The sequence below is a fragment of the Protopterus annectens genome, chromosome 17.part0, assembly GCF_019279795.1.
Source record: "Protopterus annectens isolate FY-2018-M chromosome 17.part0, PAN1.0, whole genome shotgun sequence".
Lineage (NCBI taxonomy): Eukaryota > Metazoa > Chordata > Ceratodontiformes > Protopteridae > Protopterus > Protopterus annectens.
Window position 1 is genome coordinate 395,089,532 of NC_056751.1, and position 23,894 is coordinate 395,113,425.

Below are 23,894 nucleotides of genomic sequence, written 5' to 3' on the forward strand. Positions count from 1 at the left end.
CATTGTTAACAAATGCTTTTATCATGAATGTGATGCCATTAGTTAGGTCCTCCAAAGATGTAAACATTTTAATTATGAACACTGAAGTGAACAGTCATGATTTTTATGTCTTTATTAGGAATTTAACATGACCCCTATAAATAAAATGTATGATGTTAACGTGTATCCCAGAAATGAAGTGGGTAATGCACTGTATGTAATAAAGTACTTTATCATGTGCTTTTTTGGCCTGTCATTTCTCCAAAGGTATCTGGCCAGAGTATTTAATTAAATATTAAAGAAATAGTTTGCAAAGGTCATCCAATAAGCTTATATTTGTGACCAGAAATCTCCTAAGATGTTGCCCAGTGGGCAAGTATCATGTAGGGGTTGTGAATCATGGAAAACTCTGTCGCTGTGGGAGTCTGCTTTCCTAATAGAATAGGCCTTGGTGGTTTGCATTTGGTCCTGAACAAGAGTATGAGCTGGTCATTGGTCAACCACATATCAGAAAGAAAAAGTGGAATTTCATAAACTATGTATGAATTGAAATATGCCTCTGTTATACAGTGCCCCTTAAATGGTTTTGCCATTGTCTGTGGGAATTTAAACTTGAATTCAAAAGATAAAATCTAGCAAGATCTTTTAGCCAGTTGATTTCAAGATGGTTTTATTAGTAGCTTGTATGCGAGTGCTAGGAGATCACTTCTCCAATAAAATGGACTCAGCATTTCTGCATCTTTCTTCACTTTTGGTGTTTATGTATTATTGTGTGTGCGTTTGTGTGTGTGTTATGTATGTATGTATGTATATGTATATATATATATATATATATATATATATATATATATATATATATAAAAAACACACACACACACACACACACACACACACACACACACACACATTATACCTACAAATAAACCAGCTGGTCTGTACATTACTTCAGTGCTTGCACCACAGAGCCTTTTGTATTTAACTGTTTCTGTGAGGATGTTCATTCCCAAACTGCATTCATTGAACTGCAGTGAATGTGAATCCCGCCACTTGTAATTTCATAGATGCATCACCTGTTGCATTGATTACACTTGACCTTTGGCGCCTTGTGCCACAACCCATGCTTGGCTTTAATTGCAGATACCCACTAAAACATGGTGTCTGTTATTCTAGTATGCTGATTTTTTTTTTTCTTCCATATTTTTAAACAATAAATTAGTCTTCCATAAAAGTAGTAATGCTGTATGTCCTCATCTGTTATGTTGTATAATGCTGGATACAGTATTTGGGAGCTCAGAAATAATGTTATTCCCAATAATTTCACTTATGTCACTGGTTTTCTTTTTCTAGAATGTCATGTTTAAAAAAAAAATCTGCCAATATTCAATTGTTTTTAACTGTGTAGTCATTACACCTACTCTATAATTATGTCCATTGTATATATTTTCCATCAAATCCTGCTATATTTTAAGCTGTTGAACTTGCTTAACTTGCACATATCTTTAATGTTTTGGATTTTTGCAGGTATGTTTTGTTTGCCTCATTAGAATACCTTTTTCTTTGACATATGCAAACATATGAGCTAGCCACCTGTCATAACTTACTGCAGTTGTGACTCAGAGAATCACATGACTGCAGCACTTGCATTCCTCAGTCCCTACCTCATCATTCTGCTTCGTGGTTCCTCCCTGATTTCTTTTCGTAACACATTAGCTTACATGTATTACCTTCCAACTATGCTTTCCTCAAGTAGCAACTCTAGTATGACCAAACTTTCCTCTTATCCACATTGTCACTGCTCCACTTTTTTTGCATATCGATTGCCTTTTACCCTTGAATATTATTATCCTGTGTAATATTACTATGAATCTGATTAGTTGTGGGTCTTTTCTCTCATAGTGTGTGTACATGCACGTCTGCTTCTCTCTTTTGTTCTCTTCTTCCTTTATGCCCCCTTAGTAGGAGGAGGCAAATAATACATCACATTTGTTCAAACTAACATTCATATAAGTGGTCATTGCAAAGGGGAATTCCCTGCATGCCTGGTTTCAATCCAAGGTACAGAGACCTTTGAGTTTAATAAGCAGTATGTCAACTTAAAAATCAGACTTTCAGTGTAGGTTCAGAGTTGAATTGTTAGCACAAATAGTGCAAGGACCTATAACCACCCATCTCTGTGGGCTTTTGGATATCTTTGTCCTCCATGAAAAATATCTTGTTACTTTTGCCATTCAGATCCTGTTTAAATTGTTTAATTTGAAACTGCACTCAAAGAAGTGATTTCCAATGCTACCAAACTGCCTTTTCTAGACTGTCTTTACACTCACAGCTGGTTTTAATTCATTATTGGCACTACCTAATCTCAGTACCATAACTAGGCTGGGGTGAGGGTTCACCTGGGCAGAAGCTGCAGGAGGTGCAATAGGAATGTAGCTTTAGCAGCTTGGTACAGTTACAGAAGCTTTGTTTGTTTTGGTAGTCAGCTTTGAGCTTAAGGGGAGCCAGTGTGGTGGTATGATGTTCATCGTGCATACAGCTGCAGTAATCACAGATGGGTTTTCAGCCGTCAGGCGGTCCCTTGGTCGGCCGAATTCCAAAGTCTTGGTCCGGCGTCGGTTGTAGTCGCTTACTCTTCTGACGTCAGTGAGGCCTGAGTATATAAGACACAGCCGACGCCATGTTCTCCAGTCTTTTTTGCTGCGCGGTGCCCGAAGCAGAAGCAAGTTCGCAAGTGCCGGTCGGCCAGCTCCTGAATTACGAAAAAATTGGAAACCGAAGTCTTCATTAAAGCTAAGTACCCCGTTGGGGAATCTTTTCTTGCCTCAGACCGATGTCAGAAAAAGTTAATAATTGTATTTCTTGTGGGAAGCAAATACCGCATAAGGATTTCCATTCCCTTTGCATACCTTGTTTGGGCCCAGACCGCGACGTCTCAGGCTGTCGCTTTTGCGCTACCTTCAATAAAGCACTATTAAGCGTTGGGCGGAGTTCGCCCAACACTACATTGGTAAAGCTTTTGATTACAAAATGTCGTCGGACACTCCGACTACCGCTTTGCCCAAAAAACGCAAGGAAAAGGACCGACACGCGAGGCCCGCGGTCCCCGCCAAAACAGGCTACACGTGGTCCGGTTCTCAGCGAGACGCCTTTGCAGTCCCTGACTACCGACGACACTCCTTTGGCGGTGTCTTCTGTACCCGAGACCGCTGGGTCCTCGGCCCTTTCCCAGACTACTACCGAAGCCCCTGCTAATGTAGAGCCTACTAATGTGGACAGGTCCACCTCCACCCATGGTGTATTTAGGCCCTCATCTTCTTTTTCAATTAAGGCCTTTACTAAATCCAAAGCAGCCAGGCATCCCACGAGACCTGTTGCACAGGGCCCATCTTTAGGACCCATGCCTAAAAAACAGATGCTAAAAATGGCTGAGGATTTAATTACTCTTATCAGAGGTTCTCATCCCTCCTGACAAGAGACCCAGAGTGGAGGAAGATTCTCCCTCTTCTGATCAGGGATCCATTTTATCAGAACATTCTGATGCAGAGGAACACTCTTATTCTCCTTTTGAGGATTCAGATGCAGAACAGTCCATTCCTTCGGTATCCCCTCCTGAGGATTTTTCCTTTGGGGAAACCTTGCACACCTTGAGGGAACACTTCCATTGGGAAGGCCAAGACTTTTCAGATTCCAAGAAAAGACTTGGGGAATTTCTTTGGTTACCTCAACACAGACCTCTGGCTATACCCCCTGTTTTGGACATACTGGATGATGTCTATTCGGAGGCTTGTCTTAACCCTGATTCTCTGCCTCCTGCACCAGTCAAACCTGATAGGTATTACAGAGTACCCAGCTCTCACCAATTTCTCTTCAAGAGCCATAATGCTGACCCTGAAACCATTTCACAAGGCCCCAAGGGATTGAAGGCCTCCACTGCCAAGAATCCACTTCCTGCAGAAAGGGAATCCAGATCTTTAGAAAGGTGGGGTAAAAAGGTATATACCTCGGCCACCCTAGCCATGAGGGCCTTAAACTGTCAGTTTCATATGATTAAATATCAACAGTACCTGTTATCACAATTACGGAACAAAATGTCTCAACCTGAACAACCAGATTTAAAAGAGTTACAGGATATGATGCATAGTGCAGAGCAAGTGGGTAAGCACACCTTACAATGTGGTTATGATGCCCTAGAGGCCTCCAGTAGAGCGGCTGCTACAGGATCAGTCATTTGCAGACATGCCTGGCTTAGGGAACAAAATTTACCTGATCATGTGAAAGCTAAACTTCTCGATGCTCCTTTACAAAAGGATGTGCTGTTTGGTACTAATGCTGAGGAGATACTACGGAAAATGGAAGAAAAAGCCAAATCTATGCAAACTGTCAAAGCTTTCTTACAGGTCCAACCACCACGTTTTAGCAGAAATTGGCCTTCAAAGAACTGGTCCTTTCCAGCCACTGACAAGCCCCAAAGAGGTAGATACAGACGCACAAGGGGCAGAGGGCAATCACAGGGATCATATAGAGGCAGACAATGGCAAACTCCAGCACCAAGAGGTGGTGAAGACAGTGCACAACAATACAGGAAGCAAACCCAATGACTCCCTCATTTCTATGCCAAGCAGGTCTCAGCTGGCAGCACCTTTGGGAGGGAAACTAGCATTATTTGCAAGCAATTGGCATATTGTCACAACAGACAAATGGATTCTGGACATTATAAACAGAGGCTACAAATTTCAATTCCACACTCTTCCAAAAATGAGAGGCATGCCAAACCTGCCACAAAATCAAAGGGCAGAGGCACAACTGCAAATTTCAAAGCTCATAAACATGAGAGCTATTCAAAAGGTACCTACGCACCAACAAGGTCAAGGTTTTTATTCAAGACTTTTCTGGTACCAAGGAAAGGAACCGACTGGAGACCCATTTTGGACTTATCCATCCTAAACACATTTCTACTCGTACCAAAATTCAAGATGCTCACATTACAGCAACTTCTTCCCATGCTGGGCAAGGAGTTTTGGCTGGTAACATTGGACCTCAAGGAGGCATACCTGCATGTCCCAGTCAGACAAAGCTGCAGAAGATACCTCAGATTTATTGCAGGTTCAATCCACTATCAATTCTCTGCATTGCCCTTTGGCTTATCTACTGCGCCCAGAGTATTCACAAAGTGCCTGGCATCAGTGATTGCCTACTGCAGACTTCAAGGGATACAAATTTACCCTTATCTGGACGACTGCCTGATCCAAGCGGACAGCAAACACATACTTCTGGAACATCTGGCATATGTGACACGGTTACTGCTTTCTCTGGGATATACAATCAACAAAGAGAAATCAAGGCTAACACCATCTCAGAAAATAATCTTCCTGGGTGCCAACTTGGACACAAACACCCAGATGGCATATCTTGCGCCAGAAAAACAGGGGCAACTATCTCAGTACTTCAAAATACTATCAAAAAGTACCAGGCTTACTGCAAGGAAAATCCTGCAGGCTCTGGGATTCATGGCATCTTGCATTCTTCTAATCCCATGTGCAAAGCTGCATATGAGGAAACTTCATTGGTACCTAAAAAATCTATGGTCTCAACACAGTCACACTTTGGAAACAGTTATACCAATAATTCCATGTTTACAAAAGGAATTTCTATGGTGGACCCAAGCATGTCAAGTAACCACAGGCCTTCCATTCTGCAAGCCTCAAGCAAAACAAGTCATAACCACAGACGCCTCAGATTACGCCTGGGGGGCGCACATGAAGGACAGGTGCATTCAGGGCAGATGGTCCCAAAAGGAAAAGCACCTTCACATCAATCAAAAAGAAATGCTAGCAGTAATAAATGCAATTACAGCTTTCAAGGACTTCCTGCATCCAGGACAATTACTGATAAGAACAGACAACACCACAGTAATGTGGTACATAAACAAACAAGGCGGAACACATTCATACCCCTTGTGCAGACTAGCCATGACTCTTTGGAACTTGGCTCTGGAAAGACAAATCGAACTTCAAGCACAGTACTTGCCAGGATTGGAAAACACACTGGCAGACAATCTCAGCAGAAATATGACAGATCCACACGAATGGAAGTTACATCCTCAGGTGTTTACAGAAATAATCAAAGCGTGGGGGAGGCCAGACATAGATCTTTTTGCCTCCCACAGGAACCATCATTTGGAAAAGTTTTGTTCAAGGACCTTTCATCCAAAGGCCTGGAGAGTGGACGCCCTTTCATTCAGTTGGACAGCATGGACAGTTTACGCATTCCCACCTCTGCCTCTTCTGCCCAAGGTGCTTTTGAAAGCAAGAACAGACAAACCAAGGATGATACTGATTGCTCCAGATTGGCCAAGGCAACACTGGTATCCACTCCTGAGGAGCCTAACACACACTCCTCCCTGGTCCCTGCCTCTAATGCCTCTTCTGCTGACTCAGCACAGCTACAAAACTCTTCACAGTCAGCTGAAAACACTCAATCTCGCTGCATGGAAAATTCCTTAACACAACAGTAGACCCTACTCTCCAAGGAGGTGCAGGATGTCATTTTGGAGGCCAGAAGGCCATCTACCAGAAAAGCTTACTCAGCAAAATGGAAGCGGTTTTGCTCTTGGAATGAGAAAAGAGGCCAGTACCCTAGAAAACTGAACTTGCCTCAGGTATTACAGTATCTAGCTGAGCTGCTGAACAGTGGACTTTCATTCTCTTCCATAAAAATACATGCCTCAGCCATTTCTGCAGAATTCAACACGGATCCCCATTTATTTTCTCACCCACTCTTACGACAGTTCCTCAGAGGGGCTAAGAATATAAGACCTCCAAGGAAGCAACCAATACCAGACTGGGACCTTAATTACATACTAGAAAAATTAACATTGCCTCCCTTTGAACCAGCTGCCTCAACAGATTTGCAATATTTGTCCTGGAAAACAGCCTTCCTTCGGGCCATCACTTCCGCTCGTAGGGTTTCTGAACTACAGGCCCTCATGGCGGTGCAGCCCTTCCTCATTTTCCATCAGGACAGGGTTTCCCTTCGGACCAACCCATCTTTTATGCCAAAAGTGGTATCCAGGGTAGCCTTAAATCAAGCCATACACCTCCCTACCTTTTATCCCAATCCTCAAAACAAAGGGGAAAGGCTGCTACACTCTTTAGACATCCATAGGCAGCTACATTTCTATTTGGACAGAACAAAGTCCTTCAGGAAATCGGAACAACTTTTTGTGTCCTGTGCTGTTGGGGCTCAAGGGAAACCAGTTACAAAACAGACTATTTCCAAGTGGATTGGCCACTGCATACGGTTTTGTTCCTACAGGTATCAGATCACACTCCACCAGGGCCACAGCCACCTCTACAGCCTTCCTCAGAGGTGTTCCTACCAAGGATATTTTGGAGGCAGCCACTTGGAGTTCTGTACATACCTTCACAAAACACTACCACCTGCCTTTATATTCCAGAACAAGAGCAGGCTTTGCCACTGCTGTTTTGCAGGGCATTCTGGCTCAACCCAGTTCCTCCTAGTACCTACCACCCTATGCATAGCTTTGGGACTCTACCCATCTGTGATTACTGCAGCTGTATGCACGATGAACATAGTACAGTTTTGTACCTACCATAAATGTAGATGTTCGAGTGCTAATACAGCTGCAGTACAGGTTTCCCTCCCTCCTTCCCCACTTGGTAAAGGCATGGGGCCTTACAACCTCTTCATACTACCTTTCTGGGTTATCCTGCTATGTTTTATTTGCTTGCTTACACTGTTTTTGGATTACATTGCATTGCTTGTATATGGAGATAAGCATTATTTATGTATTGCCTTCCTTTTGGGGGCACGTGACATCTGGGGCAAGAAAGACTGAAGAACATGGCGTCGGCTGTGTCTTATATACTCAGGCCTCACTGACGTCAGAAGAGTAAGCGACGACAACCGACGCCGGACCAAGACTTTGGAATTCGGCCGACCGAGGGACCGCCTGACGGCTGAAAACCCATCTGTGATTACTGCAGCTGTATTAGCACTCGAACATCTACATTTATGGTAGGTACAAAACTGTACTTTCAGGGTGCCAGATGATTCAGCTACAGTTCAGCCTGATGTGAATTTTGCCTGTTTTATCATCTTGTCTGAGTTAATATTTCCATATGATGGAAGAATTAAATCGTATTCTTCAAGTAGATAGCAGCATCCATTTTAGTTGGCCATTAATTTGTTATATGATTCTGTCAGAATATTTTCAAAAGATAGTGAAACTGTAATATTAAATTCCCTTATTGTTGTATCATTAATACATGCTAAATATCTTATGCCACCCTTCTCTGGACCCTAATTCCGCGGTCGCCTCACAGCAAGAGGCTCTCCCTTTCGATTCTCGGCTGGAGCGCCTTTCTGTGTGGAGTCTGCATGTCCTCCCCGTGGTCGAGTGGCGTTCGAAAGACATGCGTGAATGGGCGTGCCTTCATTGAAGGTTGGGCATCGGGCTGGCAACTCGGCACCATATCTACTGCCAATTATTAGCGGACTGGAGTTTCGCTGTGGCAACTCCTAACTGGGAAAAGCCGAAAGAAAAAAACAGTAATGTTCTACTGCAAGGTACTCTGGATCCAAATTTGATTTTTTTCATTTATAGCAGTGCTTCCTTGTAAGGTACTTTCTGTCCTTTGATACTGCTATATAAATGTTAAAATTAGGGATAGAAGCTAGGGGTTAATAAGTTTTTTTTTTTTTTTTTTCTAGGTGTTCTTCCTCATCTGCCAGTTAAATATCAAGCCTCCCTCATTGGACACAAACCCATTTGTTTCCTAGCTGTGGGGAGTCTCTAGATCCACAAGGACGAGAGCCATCTGGAAGGGCCATCATTCAGGCAGACTTTAAGTAATTTGCCTCCCAACATTGAGATCATTTATTATATCCGTATACCCACCCCTGAGCTGGGGAATGGGAGTTTCAGTGCCCTCTCCGACATCCTGTGCACTTACCAACAAGGGCTACCACATGGCAGTGGCTTGGTGTGCCTTAAGCCTACCCCACAGGATGCACCCTGCAGCATTAGCCCCCCCCCCCAAAGGGATTGTGATTACACTGTTCCTCCTATACCCCTGTACAGTGTATGTCTGGTTTAGCTTTTCCTGGTCTAAAGCACCTTTCATCTCTTAAACAGACTTTGTACCAGTCCAGTGAAAGACTTCCCAAAGCACAAGTCTGCAGAAAGCTTGTAGTGTAATTCCCAAACTGCTGACATTTGTGCAATATATTTAACAAATCCAAATGATAACTTCTCTATGTAGCTAAGTGGATTCCACAAGTATAACAGTAAAAAATCCACAACAAAAACTCTGAATCCAGCCCTCTTATCAAAAAAAAAAAAAAAAAAGAAAACATTTATTACCGTGCAAAGCTTTCAAGTTTAAAAACTCTTTCTCAGTGCTTAAAATATGTTTTTAAGCATTGAGATTTTTTAACTTGAAAGTTTTGCCCGCTAATAATTTTTTTTTTTTTTTTTTTCCAACTAAAATGGCTGGATTCCGAGTTTCTTGTTGTGCAGTATATTTAACAGCTCAGGCAGACCTTGCATATACTGTTCCCTGCTGGCATGTAGATATCATGCCTCTAGACTGAACAGCTTGTATGCAGTGGTCCAGTAGTCTTTTCAATCAATGCCTGTTGTTTTGCATATAGTAAACATTAAAGATAATGTCAAAACAAAAAAGGTAAGCAGTGTAGCTATGTTAGTGTAACATCTTTGACTAGGTGAGATGAACCTCTGACTTCAAAAACTGACACTGATCATTGAACACAAGTTAGTTTGTTGGTGGAGAATTATCATTTCTGTCAGTTGTGCACAGTTAGCAGTACATGTTGTACAAGGTCTTGAAGTGCTTAGCACACGGTGTTTCCTACTAGCTGAGAATATGTCCAGGTGTCCCTGTGGACATTAGCTCCCATATGCTGTATGCCTTGTAAATTGTAGCATATTTCTAAACTAGAAGCTTAGATTTGAAGGTTGTCTTTGGGTTGAGTTGCCTGACTGTGTGTATTGAGGTTTCAAGTAAGTAATCCACTTCACGTTCTTAAACTCAGCCTTACTAGGTAACCAAATGTTTTCAGTTTGAACATGTAGTTAGTCTTAATGCAGAGGTTGCAGATTCATTGTGCCTATGGTTTGTAGCACAATTATACATCTGGGCAGTAGCTACAAAGGTGTCCTCAAGAGAAGACTTCAGTAAAAGACCATGTCTTGTAAGAAGCATTCCATCATGTTACTGCCATCTATTATGAAATACTGTTTTTCACATAGTGCAGAGGTAGTTAGCCTGTACCTGAGTTCACCTAGTGAATCTGGCACTTGAGGATATATCTGGGAAGATAGGAAAGGCCAGTGGTATCCCAGGTGTGGGGGTCATAACTAGGGATGGTTGCCTTGACGGTGTTACCATGGTATATTGCCCATGCTTATAGAATCCCAGAGCACACAGTGGCAGATGATTTTGGCCATGAAGACTTTACATTATTGTGTAACTGGCATCGGGGTGGGGAATTAGGTGAGTCTTAAAAATAATAAAAAAAAAAATGTGTGTGTGTGTGTGTGTGTGTGTGTGTGTGTGTGTGTGTGTGTATATATATATATATATATATATATATATATATATATATATATATATATAAAATAGAGAGAGAGAGTATGATACTACACTGGGATGCCTCAGTAGAGCATGAGGCAATGAGTGGGGCTTGGATTAGGTCCAGGATGAAGGGAGTGTGGAGATTGGCCGAGTGACTCCCTGCATCTGAGATCAAGAAGTGGCACCAGTGGTAGCTGATGGTCTGCTGGGCAGGGGCTAACATTTTAAGGAAAAAACAAAGCTTTGCTATACTTGAAAAAATGCTGTGCCATACCATATGTTAAGGTTGTTTAGTGCAGGAACTGTCAGGGGCTGAAACACAAAAAGGATGTAGTAGTTGTGTAGGATCATATCTTTTCTTTCACCTTACGTATTGTAAATGTATGTCTTAAAGTATACATCTTTTGGGAAACATTTGAGTGAGCATGAAGTCAAAAAGCCTGGAGGTCGTCCTGTACCTATATAGAAGTCTTGTAAGGTGAGCATTGAAATTCTGTAAATTAGTTCAAATTAGTATGTAGAAAAAAGTGCATAGAGAAACTTGAATGACATGAGGTAAAGTGATAATCGAATGCTGAATTATCTGCTTTTTTCAGTATGAACTGTTAAAGAATGTGATGAGATCTGTTTTTAGTACAGAAGTGTTTCTGAAATATCTTTATAATAGTGTGGTCATTTTCCTCTTCCATCAGAAAAAAAAATGCAGGTTAGGAAATGTGGTAGGAACAGCCTGAATGTGGTCACATACGGTGCAGGCCAAAGAGAAGAACTGTTTTGTGAAAAGTAGTCACTGAAATTCCTTACAGAGGATGAGAACAGAAAGAAGTGTCAAGTTCGACTTATTGGATTAATAAGTCCAAAAGAATAAAACCAAGAACCACAAAAAGTGAAGGTAGAGTCCCAGGAACCACACAAAGTGCAAACCATAAATCCAATTTATTGACAGCAAAAACAAACCAAATGCAATCAAGCGCTTTCGTCTTTAGCAAAGGCTTCTTCAGAACTGCTTAACATGTTGATATCCAACCTTAAATAATCCTAATACATCATGTGATCAAACATTCACATGATTCAACTTTAGTTTAATAAACGTATTGATTATAAAATTTTAACAAGAATTGTTGTGAATATCATGTTAAATTGCATGGAAAATGAACATAAGTATAACAATAAAAAATAAAAATAAAAATAATGTTGAGGACAAAAATGGTAAAAAAGTCACTGTTACAACGACAAATGTATGAGCAACGTGACATAATCAGCCCTCAAGACTTTTCAACTTTAATATAGGTGTAATAGAACAACATTCATTCAAACTGGGGGGGGTTAAGGGCATCACACACAAGAATCCATATGAGCTCTTTCTTGAGAAGATGTTCATCGGTGTAAAAGCCCCTTGGATCTGGTTCCAAGAAGTCAATCACCACAAATTTAAAAAGGTGACCAGGAAAGGCAGAAATATGTCTGGAACTGTGTCTCCTTATAATCAACCTATTCTCTCTTCTTCCTTTTCTACCCCCCACACCAACCCAGATGGAGGGGATCCTAATGGTGTACCCATACCATTTAGTTATTCACCTGCCTTAGATGATAACTCACAGTTCAGTGAATCTAGGATGGAAATCTATTTTTGAATTGTTTCGGGCCTGTTAGTGAGACTAACGGGAACATCAGTCATCAAAATGCAGAATCCATTAACCTTGAACTAGCTGCTGTTGAATCATGGTTTTTGGTACACTGACTTTTTTACCATTTTTGTTCTCAACATTATTTTTTATTTTTATTTAAATATATGTTATACTTATGTTCCTTTTTCATGCAGTTTAATATGATGTTCACAGCAGTTCTTGTTAAAGCTTTATAATCAATGCGTTTACTAAACTAAAGTTGAGTCATGTGAATGTTTGATCACATGTTGATCACATGATGTATTAGGATTATTTAAGGTTGGAAATCACCATGTTAAGCAGTTCTGAAGAAGTCTTTGCTAAAGACGAAAAGCGCTTGGCTCCATTTGGTTTGTTTTTGCTGTCAATAAATTGGATTTGTGGTTTGGACTTTGGTTTGTGTGGTTCCTGGGACTCTACCTTCAGTACTTGTGGTTATTGGATTAATAAACGAAAATATTTAAAGGGGACATGAGTTGTTTTAGCAGCCTTTAAACATTCAGTGTTGTAGCTATGATACACAGCAAGCTGGTGGTTTGGACAACTCTTCTTTAAATATTTATCTCTGGCAGCATGATTTGGATGCAAAGCTTATGTGTATAAACATTACAGCATAGAGATGTGATGCCATTATTTGACCGACCTATGTTTTAATTCATTAACTGATTATTGGCTTTAGAAAAAACGCTGGAGTATTCTGCACTTGAACTGGCTGTTAAAATCTCTGTTGGTCAGCAAAATAATCACATCACTTCTGTGTAGCATGACATTTCTACTTTTTGCTGTGGTTGTGACAACAAATGCTTGTCAAATCAAATAGTCCTTTGTCTGTAGTTGCCACTTCTGATGAAATGACTTTATATCCTTAAAAGTTGTGATTTCATAAGCTCCCCCATACACATATGCATGTTGACACACATGCAAAGAAAGCACTTTCTTGTTTTCTTTCCAACAGAGTGCTAATTTATCAGATTGGGTTTCAAAGAATGGTTCCCATCTTCTGCTGTGATGAAATTAACTTGGTATTTAAAGTTGTTTTTGTCTTACGGCTTTTCCCTGTTAGGGGTCGCCACAGCGGAACTCCGGTCCACTAATTTTCACGAATGCGGAGGTGCCAGCTCGACGTTCATCCTTCAGCTAAGACATGCCCATGTACGCATGTCTCTTGAACGTCCACCAAACTGCGGGGAGGACATGCAGACTCCACACAGAAGGCACTCCCCGCACTCCAGCTAAGAATCGAACGGGAGAACCTCTTGCTGTGAGGCAACAACGCTACCGCTGCACCACCACGGAAGTAAAGTACTGAAATAAAGTCAAAATGCAAATTGCACATAAATGGCATTGTTTTCCATTACTTGAAGCAGGTTGAAAATGTGTACCAGAGGACTCTATTAAATGTCTGTGATGCACGTGAAGTTAAGGTACCCCAGTCAATTTGCTTGGAATATAACTTTTCTTGCTGCTTGTTTTCCTGCATCACAAAAATGTTGTAGGAAGCGTTTGTATCCAGGCGTGGAATACTGTTCATTAAAGGGCACATGAGTTGTAGTGACATCCTTTGTAATGTTAGCTGTTGTAGCAATGATGCACAGCAAGCTGGCAGATGTCTTAACTCGTCATTAACTATTTGTGTTTGGCAGCATGGTTTGGATGCAAGACTTTTGGCACTGCCATACTACAAAATGTCTTCCAAAAATGGTGCCCTTTACCTTATTTGATACTATTCAAGAGTACTGTGTTGGACACCAAAATTAAATTGCTTAAAATGATAGTAATATTAACAATGATAGTAATATATTTTGAATATTAAGATTTTGAAAGCTGACAGTGTTATCTTTTCTATATTTCTCACAACAGAACCCAATGTTTCCAGGAATCAGAAGTAACATACCATCCTGTTCTGCTTTCCATATAACTTAATTTTAATAGAGCTACAAGATATCACTTCCAGAGGTATTGTATTCATTGTAGGCTGTAGAAGTTAGTGATTTTCAGGATAAAAAGCATGACAGGGTACTGTGCAGCCTTTTAAGAAAGACATGTTTCTCATTTCTGCTTTCTGATTTCCTCGGACTGGAAGGTCCTACAGCAGGTATGTGTATAGCCCAGTCTGAAAGACCCTGGCAAATACACACAAATATTTGGATAGAGATATTTACACAACTCCCTTTGCCAAGGAGTCATGTGAGGTGTATATTTTTCCAGGGGGATTTACACATTTCACACAATGTCCTGATAGTTATGTTTGGAGACTTGTTCAATGTGTGCTGAGCCATATCAACTTTACATAATGACCAAAGGGTACTACCAGGTATGGAATCCAAATGTTTTAAAAGGATTACTGTGGTACACATTTTTTTATTTCATGATAGATTAACCTGTCTTTGAAAGGAGATTACAGTTTTTGGTTAATAAAAGTTGTGAAAGATTGCATTCATCTGTAAATGGATGCATAAAGTTCTTGAAACTGCCAATTGAGCTTTGAACAGTAAAAGGTGAAATGAAATGTAAGATCTTTACAAAGACTTGAGGCATGAAATATGTTAACATGATTCAGATACTGTTCTAAAAAATAGAATTCATAGGGTGCTATGGAATTTTTGATGACAGTGTGACATGAAGGCAAGGTAGAAAAAAGAACAGAGACAAGACAGATGTTTACAAAGGACTGAGTTTCTCTGCAGTAGTGTGAAGTTATTTTTATGAGTTTTTACAGATCTGTATTTAGTATGTTTTAAGGTTAGTTGAACATAAAACTAAACATATAAATATAAACACGTAAAATATTTTAAAAGATTTGGACTGAATATATTCAATATTGACACTGTTGAAAGTGTGTGTTTCCAGATTTTGGAAAATGTGTAAGTAACCCCATTATAGATTATTATTTTGCACATTGGCTATCCTTCCGAAATTTCACGTTAGAGAAGAATGTACATTTTTACAAACCTTGTCTGTTGAGCTCTGCTGTACTGTCAGCTCGTCAGCTAAAAAATTACAAGCTTTTGGCATATAATCTAAAATGTGCATATATGTTCTCTTGAAAGTCATGTTATAGCCTCTGTATATTAAGCATTATACTCATTCTGGCAGCACTCATTCTGTGTTGAATGTTTATTGTTATTTATCTTAACAGTTTTGTAATTTTGAAACGTAACTTGCCATTTCTATAACATGGAGCTTTTGTCCAACTCCGTGCTGAAAATGATCTCTGCCCAGTTGGTATACTAGTAAACAAAATACAGGTAAAACAGGCATACAATCAAAGATGATTTGAGTAGATGTATTGTGTCTGTGCCCAGTTTCTTAATCAATAAATCCACTGTCAGATTGAATTATGTTAAATGATGGGTTTCTGCCAAACTTTCCAGTGTGTTCAGCATACATGGGGAGTGGGTTGTGTTGTCTGACATGGCTTCCCTGTGTTTACATGGGTGGTTCTGGTTTCTTCTATGTCACAAAGGTAGATATGCAAGTGGTTTGTGATGTTCAGTTCCCCCTTTAGGCGTGCATAGACTCATAGAATGTATAAAGCAACTGGGCCATGTGGCTGTTTATACCTTGACTGTACCCTACTGTAGACCTTGCTTCCTTTTTCAAGGCCCCAAATAGGATAAAGCTTGAATTGAAAAATGAATGGGTAAAAACTAGCCAGTAGATTTGTAAAGCTTAAATATGAACTATGTCATTTTTAAGCAGAATGGTGAAACAACTTTATGGCATGAGTAGGTGTCACTACTGTATGCTGATCCAGACTATTTCATTAACTGATTAGTCTTTCAAGAAAGTCTAGAAAACTTAACATGGTGTGGTGTCTGCAGTCAGTTGAGATAGTCATCCTCTGCAAAGGAGTACATGATGTTGGGTAAAGACATACAATTTATAGTAATAAGAGACTTGCATATCTGTATTTAATATAGCCCTATACAGAACATTTATAAAGGAAAACAGTGAAGCAACTTGCTTCATTCAGTTGCATTCATTGAAATGTTGAATCAGTTGAAGTATAGACAAAAAAGCATTCTAATTAAACTGCACAATGTGGTAAACTTATGAAAAAAATGTTTATTTCTTTCATTACTTGTGTCTTGCAGTTTGCTGATGGTGTTTACTTAGTACTGCTTATGGGACTTTTGGAAGGATATTTTGTGCCTTTGTACAACTTCTACTTAACACCGGACAGCTTTGAACAAAAGGTAATTTTATTTTTTGCAGTTACATTTCACATACATGTCTGAAAGTAGCCTTTTATTTGTAATATTTGCTTTTCTGTGCCACACAGTTTGAAAAAGCTATATTGGGGCCCAGCTCTGTGGTTAAGAGAGATGAAGCCCGGGCTAATACTCAGATGATCCGAGAGAGCACTGATTGAACCAGCCACCAGGGATATGGGGGAAGGGAATAATAGAAACAGCTGTATATACCTGCTTAAAGTTGCATTCCATTGCCTTTCTGTTTACCTTGATACTGTTTTTATTCCCATTCTTTTGAGTCTGCCTCACCCCCTCACTGAGATATCAAGCTAAAAGCTTCTGAAATTCTAAGCTCTGGTATTGGCTGTGTTTGATTGGATCCCTCTCTAGCAAGTCTGTTATATTTAGCATAGAGCTGCATCCACCCAGGGTCTTTTGTTCAAGACTCTTGAGAGCTGTAAGATAGAAGCTTTTCATCAGAAGGGAAGAATAAAATCTTTTTATTTCAATTTTGCTTAAATATTTTAAGTTGCATTTCTAGTAACCTTTGTGGTGATCCTTTTTTTTTTTGTTCTCTGCTTTTTGTACATGGTTTAGCCAAAAAAAAGCTATCTATTTTTTTAGTTTGTTCTGGGATCTTAGTCTTGTCGCTTCATTTGCAGTTGTGTAAAGATTGTGTATTACTGCTTGATTTTAGAGTTGTTTATACATTATACTGCACTTCTATTTCCACAAGTAGAATTAATTGTAAAAGGTAGCTTTTATGTGTTTTGAACCAAGTCTGGGACCTCAGTCTTGTAGCTTCTTTCACCATTGTGGCAGGACTGTGATTTACTACCAGACTTGATCCTCATTTAGTCATCTATTAGTGTTACTGGTAAATTTCTGCATAGTCTGGTGACTAAGTCTGTGGTAGGATTGCAGTAATGACAATATTGTGAATTCAGTTCCATGATTTGTGCCTCAGTACTTTTTATAGCTGTATATATCTGGCTAAAGTTACATTGAATGCCTTTCTGTTTATCTTGTTTCTGATTTTTCCCTTGTTACTTGTTTGCCTCACTCCCACTGAAACCTTAAGCTAAAAGTTCTGAAATTCATACCATTGGACTAGCGTTCCAGTTTGATTCCCCAACCCTTCTACCCTTCTCTTGTGATTTTAAAAGGCTGTGTCTCTGGCCTCTGCTCCTTATGTAATCTGACTTCCAAAGTCCTTCCCTCCCCTCTTTCATTGCTGCTGTATGTTGTGTAACCTATTCAAGTACTTTCCCACCCAGCAAACCTGTATTGCTCTTGAGTAAACCTCCCATACTTCTAATTATCTCATGTTCATTTTAACAGAGCTCCGATCTTCTTGGTGGCCCCGCCACTCTCTGAATGGGTCATGAGTTAATCCTAATCCATCCTTGGCAAATAAGAGATTTATTTTATTTTGCACTTCAGTTAACTGTTTAGAGTACCACTGCTTTATTTGTCAATTTTACCTTTAAAACATTCTAAAGGTCCCTAATACTTGAAATTGCCTTGTCAATGTAGTTTTAGTTGTTTTGTTGTAGCATTATACTTACAAGCAATCTGTCTTGATGCTACAGTATCAAGTGGGTAGCAGTGCTGAGCACAGACAAAAATAACCAGAAGGTAAATTTATCTATAAAAGTTCCTTACAACTGAAATCTGTCACTTAGTGAGGCTAAAACAAAGTCATTGCGTGGAGACGAGCTTGGAGCGGCTAGTTTGCACATTAAAATCAAATTTTAGCACAATCTAACCTAAACTAGTGCCAAACACCTGAAGCCACTCAAGGAGACCTCTCTATAACCCAGTCCATGACATAAAGAAGCCCATCAAAATACAGGTCTGGACAGCATTGGTATGTAATTTCCAAATGTCTCTGTAGCCAACTTGATAGATTATGGGCATTATCAGACAATGTAGCAATTGTGTGATGTTCATAGACAACCATTTAATCCTTAAACACAAAGTGTATGAGAGATCTTCTTCTTCCTTCGGCTTTTCCTGGTTAGGAGTCGCCACATCGGATCACCTGTCCGCTCATACACATACAAAATTTTATTGGAGGTAAAAATCTAGTATACAAACAAGGTTGTCAAGAACACACACACACTGAATACACCACACACACACACACACACTAAATACGAGTATTCAACACACACACACACACACACACACACACACACCAACTTTGTGAGGCATTAAAAACAATCTTCCCGAACCTCAAAGACCTCTTAAGGCTATAAATGGCAATACCTATACTCGGCAATCTGTAAAGCATTCACCAAAAGCAACACCAAACATCACACCTACACCTACACCCAGTGGAACCCTGAGAGCAAAACTGATAAGGCAAGTCAATGCTTTACCCAGGATTTTTATCTTTGGGGACTCCATTGTATGTCTCACAGATGCCCTACTCACCAGACTGAACAAGGAGATGGTAACGGTTAGTTGCTTATCAGGAGCCAAGACTTGCCAAGTTACGCATGCACTTGGGTCACTACACAACAGGTACCAGTATGATTCTGTCATCATCCATGTGGACATTAACGACCTGAGGCAGACGAATGTGTCTCAGGCAGGCATGCGCCCTGGACTGAGCAGCATTCTACCTTCAGCAAGGATGATACCACAGTAGAAACAAAAGATGATTGACTTCAATAATTGGCTTAGTTTCTGGTGACTTTCCATGGAGATTCAGTATTTGTCAGCGGGGGGGGGGGGGCAGTTAACAAACCTTGTTGCTTTGCAAAGATGGTCTGCACCTGTCTCCCCTAGGCTTCCAAATATCGGCTTAAACTGTATCCACCCCTTTACAGCTTTTTTTTTAGGTGATGCCAAGTTTACAAACCTAATGGCATAGCAAATAAAACCCAAAGAAACCTAGAGGTGTTACTGCTCAATGCTAGGAGCATAAACACGCAATTCCACATTCTACAAGCTGTCCTCACTCTGGAGAATTTAGACCTCGTGCCATTACCAACCCTTTACTTCCCTAGAATCACTTAGCTCATACCTAGACCTTCTGGAGACACTATTAAACCAAAATACCGTGGTCAAGAAAGCTTCCCTCTATAGATTGGAAAACACACACTGCTTCATACTGGCAGGTACAATGATTCCTAGGCTTCATTAATACAAATACAGTTGACCAGATATTGCTCAGAGGTTCAAACATACTGGACCTGGTACTTAACAGTATGGGAGACCAATGCACTCTCCAGTGTCACTTCCTCACTGGTTAGGTCAGACCCCAAAGCTGTCTCCTTTGAAATAAAAATCAACTCTGTATCCCCAGCAAACCCTTGTAAGAGTTGGGAACTGTTTTAAAGCAAACTACATCAGTTTTGTCAAAACTCACTGCCCTTTCCAACCCCAAGTTCACAGCAACCGATGCAGAATTCTTCACAGCGACCCAGTGCACCCATGTAATTGCCTGTATAGAGGCTGCTGTACCTACTAGAAGTAAGCCAAAAACAAACTACACTAAGGTATATAACAAAAGGAGAAAAGCATGGCTAAAATCAGGAGCTATCTAATTAAAGTAAACTGGAAGGTAAGAGGACTAAGTCCAACAAAGCCAATTACAAGGCCAAGATACCCTCACAGGCTAAGGACAACCACAAGGCCTTCTGCAGCTATGTCTGAAACCTCCAAAGCAGCACACATTAGTGTGCCGAGCTAGTGGTCAATGGTGCCAACTTCACTGAGCAGAATGCAATAGCAGATTTGCTGGATGACAAATTCAGCTCAACCCCCCCCCCCCCCCCCGCCAATACCTCTCAACCTCTTAGCCCAAGAAACTGGACAAAGCCTTGTATAATAGGGGTACAAAGGTCCAAAAATTAGGACAGATTTTAAATATTGCTCTTATAAATAATAGGGTTCATATTAAAATGCATTTTCTAAAAGATATGAAGTTTGAAACTCAAACGTATGACATTTACTGATTTCATTCTTCAGATCATCCAAATGATGTCTCAGAAAACCGAAAATTTTATGAGGAGCAGGCCAAAATTCTGAGGCAAAAATCTGGATATTCTGCGAAAATCTGGACAGTTGAGAGGTATCTCCCCTCCCCCATGAAATAACCCCCCAATTATTAACAGGAAGCAGATCCTGGAGGCACTCGCTAAGGCAAAATCACAACTTTAGTGGGCCATGACAGTATCTCAAAATGCCTCCTAAAATGGCTTGAAATTTGATTTGCCTGAAAACAGGATTTGTGCCATGACACTGGAGGACTGTAATGGTTATCCCACTTCACAAGGGTTGGACCATCAACCAACCCCAGAAACTACAGACCTATTAGTCTGACTAGTCTGATGATGAGTCTGTTAAGGGCCAAGTAAAGTGGTACTATGACCTGCTTGGACATGGATGCCATGCCCTTACTTATAAGTTGGGCGACACTGAATGATTTTCATATTACATTGATCACATGTTGATGAAAGGCCAGATTACTGTCTACATATGTTTCCAGATCCCTGACTATTGGACCAGCTGTTACGGGTGTCTTATCAATGGAGTCTCCATTACACCATTATTTTGTTACATTCCCCCAAATTTATTCCTAGTATGTTATTCTCATTTTTGTTACAATCACCAAATTATCTGCGTATGAAAAACACACATGTAATATAACCCTGTTTTTTTCCATTTCCCACCCTGCTTCTTTCAGATCACATTTGCAGAATTACACTCCTTATCACCACAAAAAGATTCATATGGCAGACCCTGATTAACACTGCTTTTGAATATTATCTAAACAGCGATTTACCATGACCTTCACTCAGAGCATTAATAATTGTATTATTTTCTTTCCAATCCCATAGCCTCCTGTAATTTCTCATAATGAATGCCTCATGAGTCACGGAGTCAATTACTTGTTATATCACAAGCTGCAATTCTTTATTTTCCATTAAAACAGCACCTATTACTACTTATTCTAGTATTGCTTTCAATGTTAGAATATACACCTTCCTTTATAACTTCTTCCAAAAACAATCACTATTTTTTATTTGTATTATCCTCATTAAAAAATATAATTAGTATTCTGTAGTGTGGTTGCACTGCAATTCTTAATGTCTTTTTTCATCTTTTTTTCCCATATAAATCCGATTACCTCACTACCTATGTCTTCATCTTTACTCATTTTCCTGTCTACCCATTCAAAATGTAAGTACTACTTTTCCCCCACCAGTAATCCCCATTTAGTATCCATAACTTCATCTAGCCATGCCTGGTGTGGAACTCTCTCTCCCTTCTTTTATTACTTCTAATTTTTTAAAATTCAATGCTTGTTTCTAAAATTTGCTTAGCTTTGTCAGACAAATCCAACAGGGCAAAACTGTTGGTGATAGTTGACATATCACCCGACCCCATTTAAAAAATGAGAAAAAAGGGGGTTTATAATGATGATGATCTATAGACTATACCTCTTAATTGTCTGGATTTTTGTCTCATATTTTGGGTCTCTTTCGTATAAAATTTGTAATTCGCTTGCAAATCATACAGAATTTGTGTCACTAAATCACAGATATTTGATTTTCAGACTTAATATCCTGTAGAAAAATGCATGCTAACACAAAACCACACTCTCTCTCTCTCTCTGTCTTTTAAGTTTATAAGAGCAGTAATTAAAGTTTGTCACTGATTTTGGACCTTTGTCCTCCCGGTATTTTTTGGTTCTGTCCAAATGTCTTGCATTAAGAATTTGAGAGGTATGCTTTAAACAATTACCTACTGTTGAATGGATAACAATGACATTTCATTAGTCCAAAGTTAGAGTAATTAACCAGTTTATTTATATAGTATAGCTAATTCTTGCTCCTTGTATATAAAGATTCATTAAAGAATGAACTCTGTGGCACATGTGGGACTGCAGTGACTTCAGCAAGTCATACAAAGTCTCAGGTTTAAAAATTACGTGTGGTAATTATAAATGAAAAGTACAAAAATAATGCAGTTCTCTCTTTGTTAATGCAAACTGAGAAAAAAATACTTTCAGAAAGACCATGAGAGCTGAATAAGTAAGGTGGTGGGAACTTTACAGTCAGAGGAAAATGAAAGTGAAATGTGATGGGTACTGAAGGGTTTCTGGGCAGTAAAGTAGGTTTAGTTGATAATTATAGGGAGGAAGGAAAACACTAGGATAAGGTTAACTACTTTGGAGGGTGGAATTATCCTTTGTGCTTACCAGATTATTGTAGTATTTTGTAGACGACTTAAAGCCAGAATTGGGAGAGCATACTCTAGCACTGGTACCAAGACTTGTTTAGTAATAGTGCACCATGTATCTGGTGAGGGTGTAAGCCAGATTCAGTTTGACAGCAGCTTACTTGGCAGTATGATTGACATTAAGGCAGAATATGAAAGAAGATTCTAACACCACCTCAGTATTTATATTAAGTGACATATGAGTAACCCCAGCTATCGGTAATTTTGCTGGTGAGGAAGAGGGAACCAAACAGCATCTTAGAGATTGTGATTGTTAACAAAATCCCAGTAGTCAAGGAACCAGATGAAAAGTCTAATTAAAATCTGATTAAAGCAAATTTTCTGTTTGACTGTTTCGTCAACAAAAGAAGAATATTGAGATAAAGGATTAGTTACAATTTAAGTAAATTCAATGTATGGTTATTTCTAGGTTAGTACAAGTGGATCCAGTTGAGGAGTAGAGACCCGGGGAGCCACAGAACACAGTATGCCCAGGCTTGGGAAACCATTGCCACCATGGACATGAATTAGACTGTTAGACAGATATCCGTCTGGTCATTTATTAGAGCATCAAATTTGTGTATGGAGAGTAAGAGTGACTGGTCCACCTTATCAAAGGCTCGCTAAGGAGACCTTTTGTCCTTGCTTGTGAAGAATGCATCTGTAACATGGAATAATGGTGTGAACCTTGCACTGCAAGAAGTAGCTCATGAATAGCCCTTTGTATGTGTTAGGTGAAGATCAGCTATAGGCTTGAGCTGTTCAGGTTTGGATGGGTTACTGGCTTGTGAAAGAGGGTGTGATTGCTTCCAGTTTCTAAGCTGTGGACACAAGGTAGCTGTATGACTTTGTAGGTATTTGCAAGGCTATTGATCCTTGAGAATCTTTAGAAGCATAGCCCTGCATTCCATTGTAATTTAAGTAAAAATAACCTAGAGCCGGGTGGAACATTTACATGCCATCCATCTTCATAAAGGATAAGGGTGCTAAACTAGGGGAGTGAATTTGTTGCTTCCCATTCATTCTTCCAAATTATATCTGAGAAGAGTAAAAGAAGTACTTTGCTGTACATGGAGAGAGAGAGAGACTGCTCCAAAGAAATGGTATTCACTGCAATACATATCTGTTTGTCCAACATGTTGTATTTATGTTGCAGCAGAGATTAAAATCTCTCTTGAGGGTGTTTTTCCACCACTGGA

The 23,894-nt window shown here is 39.8% G+C and overlaps 1 protein-coding gene across 1 annotated transcript in view; it reads left to right on the forward strand.

The window, feature by feature from the left end:
• PARVA (parvin alpha) overlaps nucleotides 1-23,894 on the forward strand; it is a 742,770-nt gene that overhangs the window by 646,953 nt on the left and 71,923 nt on the right. Inside the window, exon 15 of the mRNA XM_044059394.1 lies at nucleotides 16,360-16,461. Coding sequence (XP_043915329.1) covers nucleotides 16,360-16,461 — 102 coding nt within the window. The remainder of the gene's footprint in view (nucleotides 1-16,359; nucleotides 16,462-23,894) is intronic.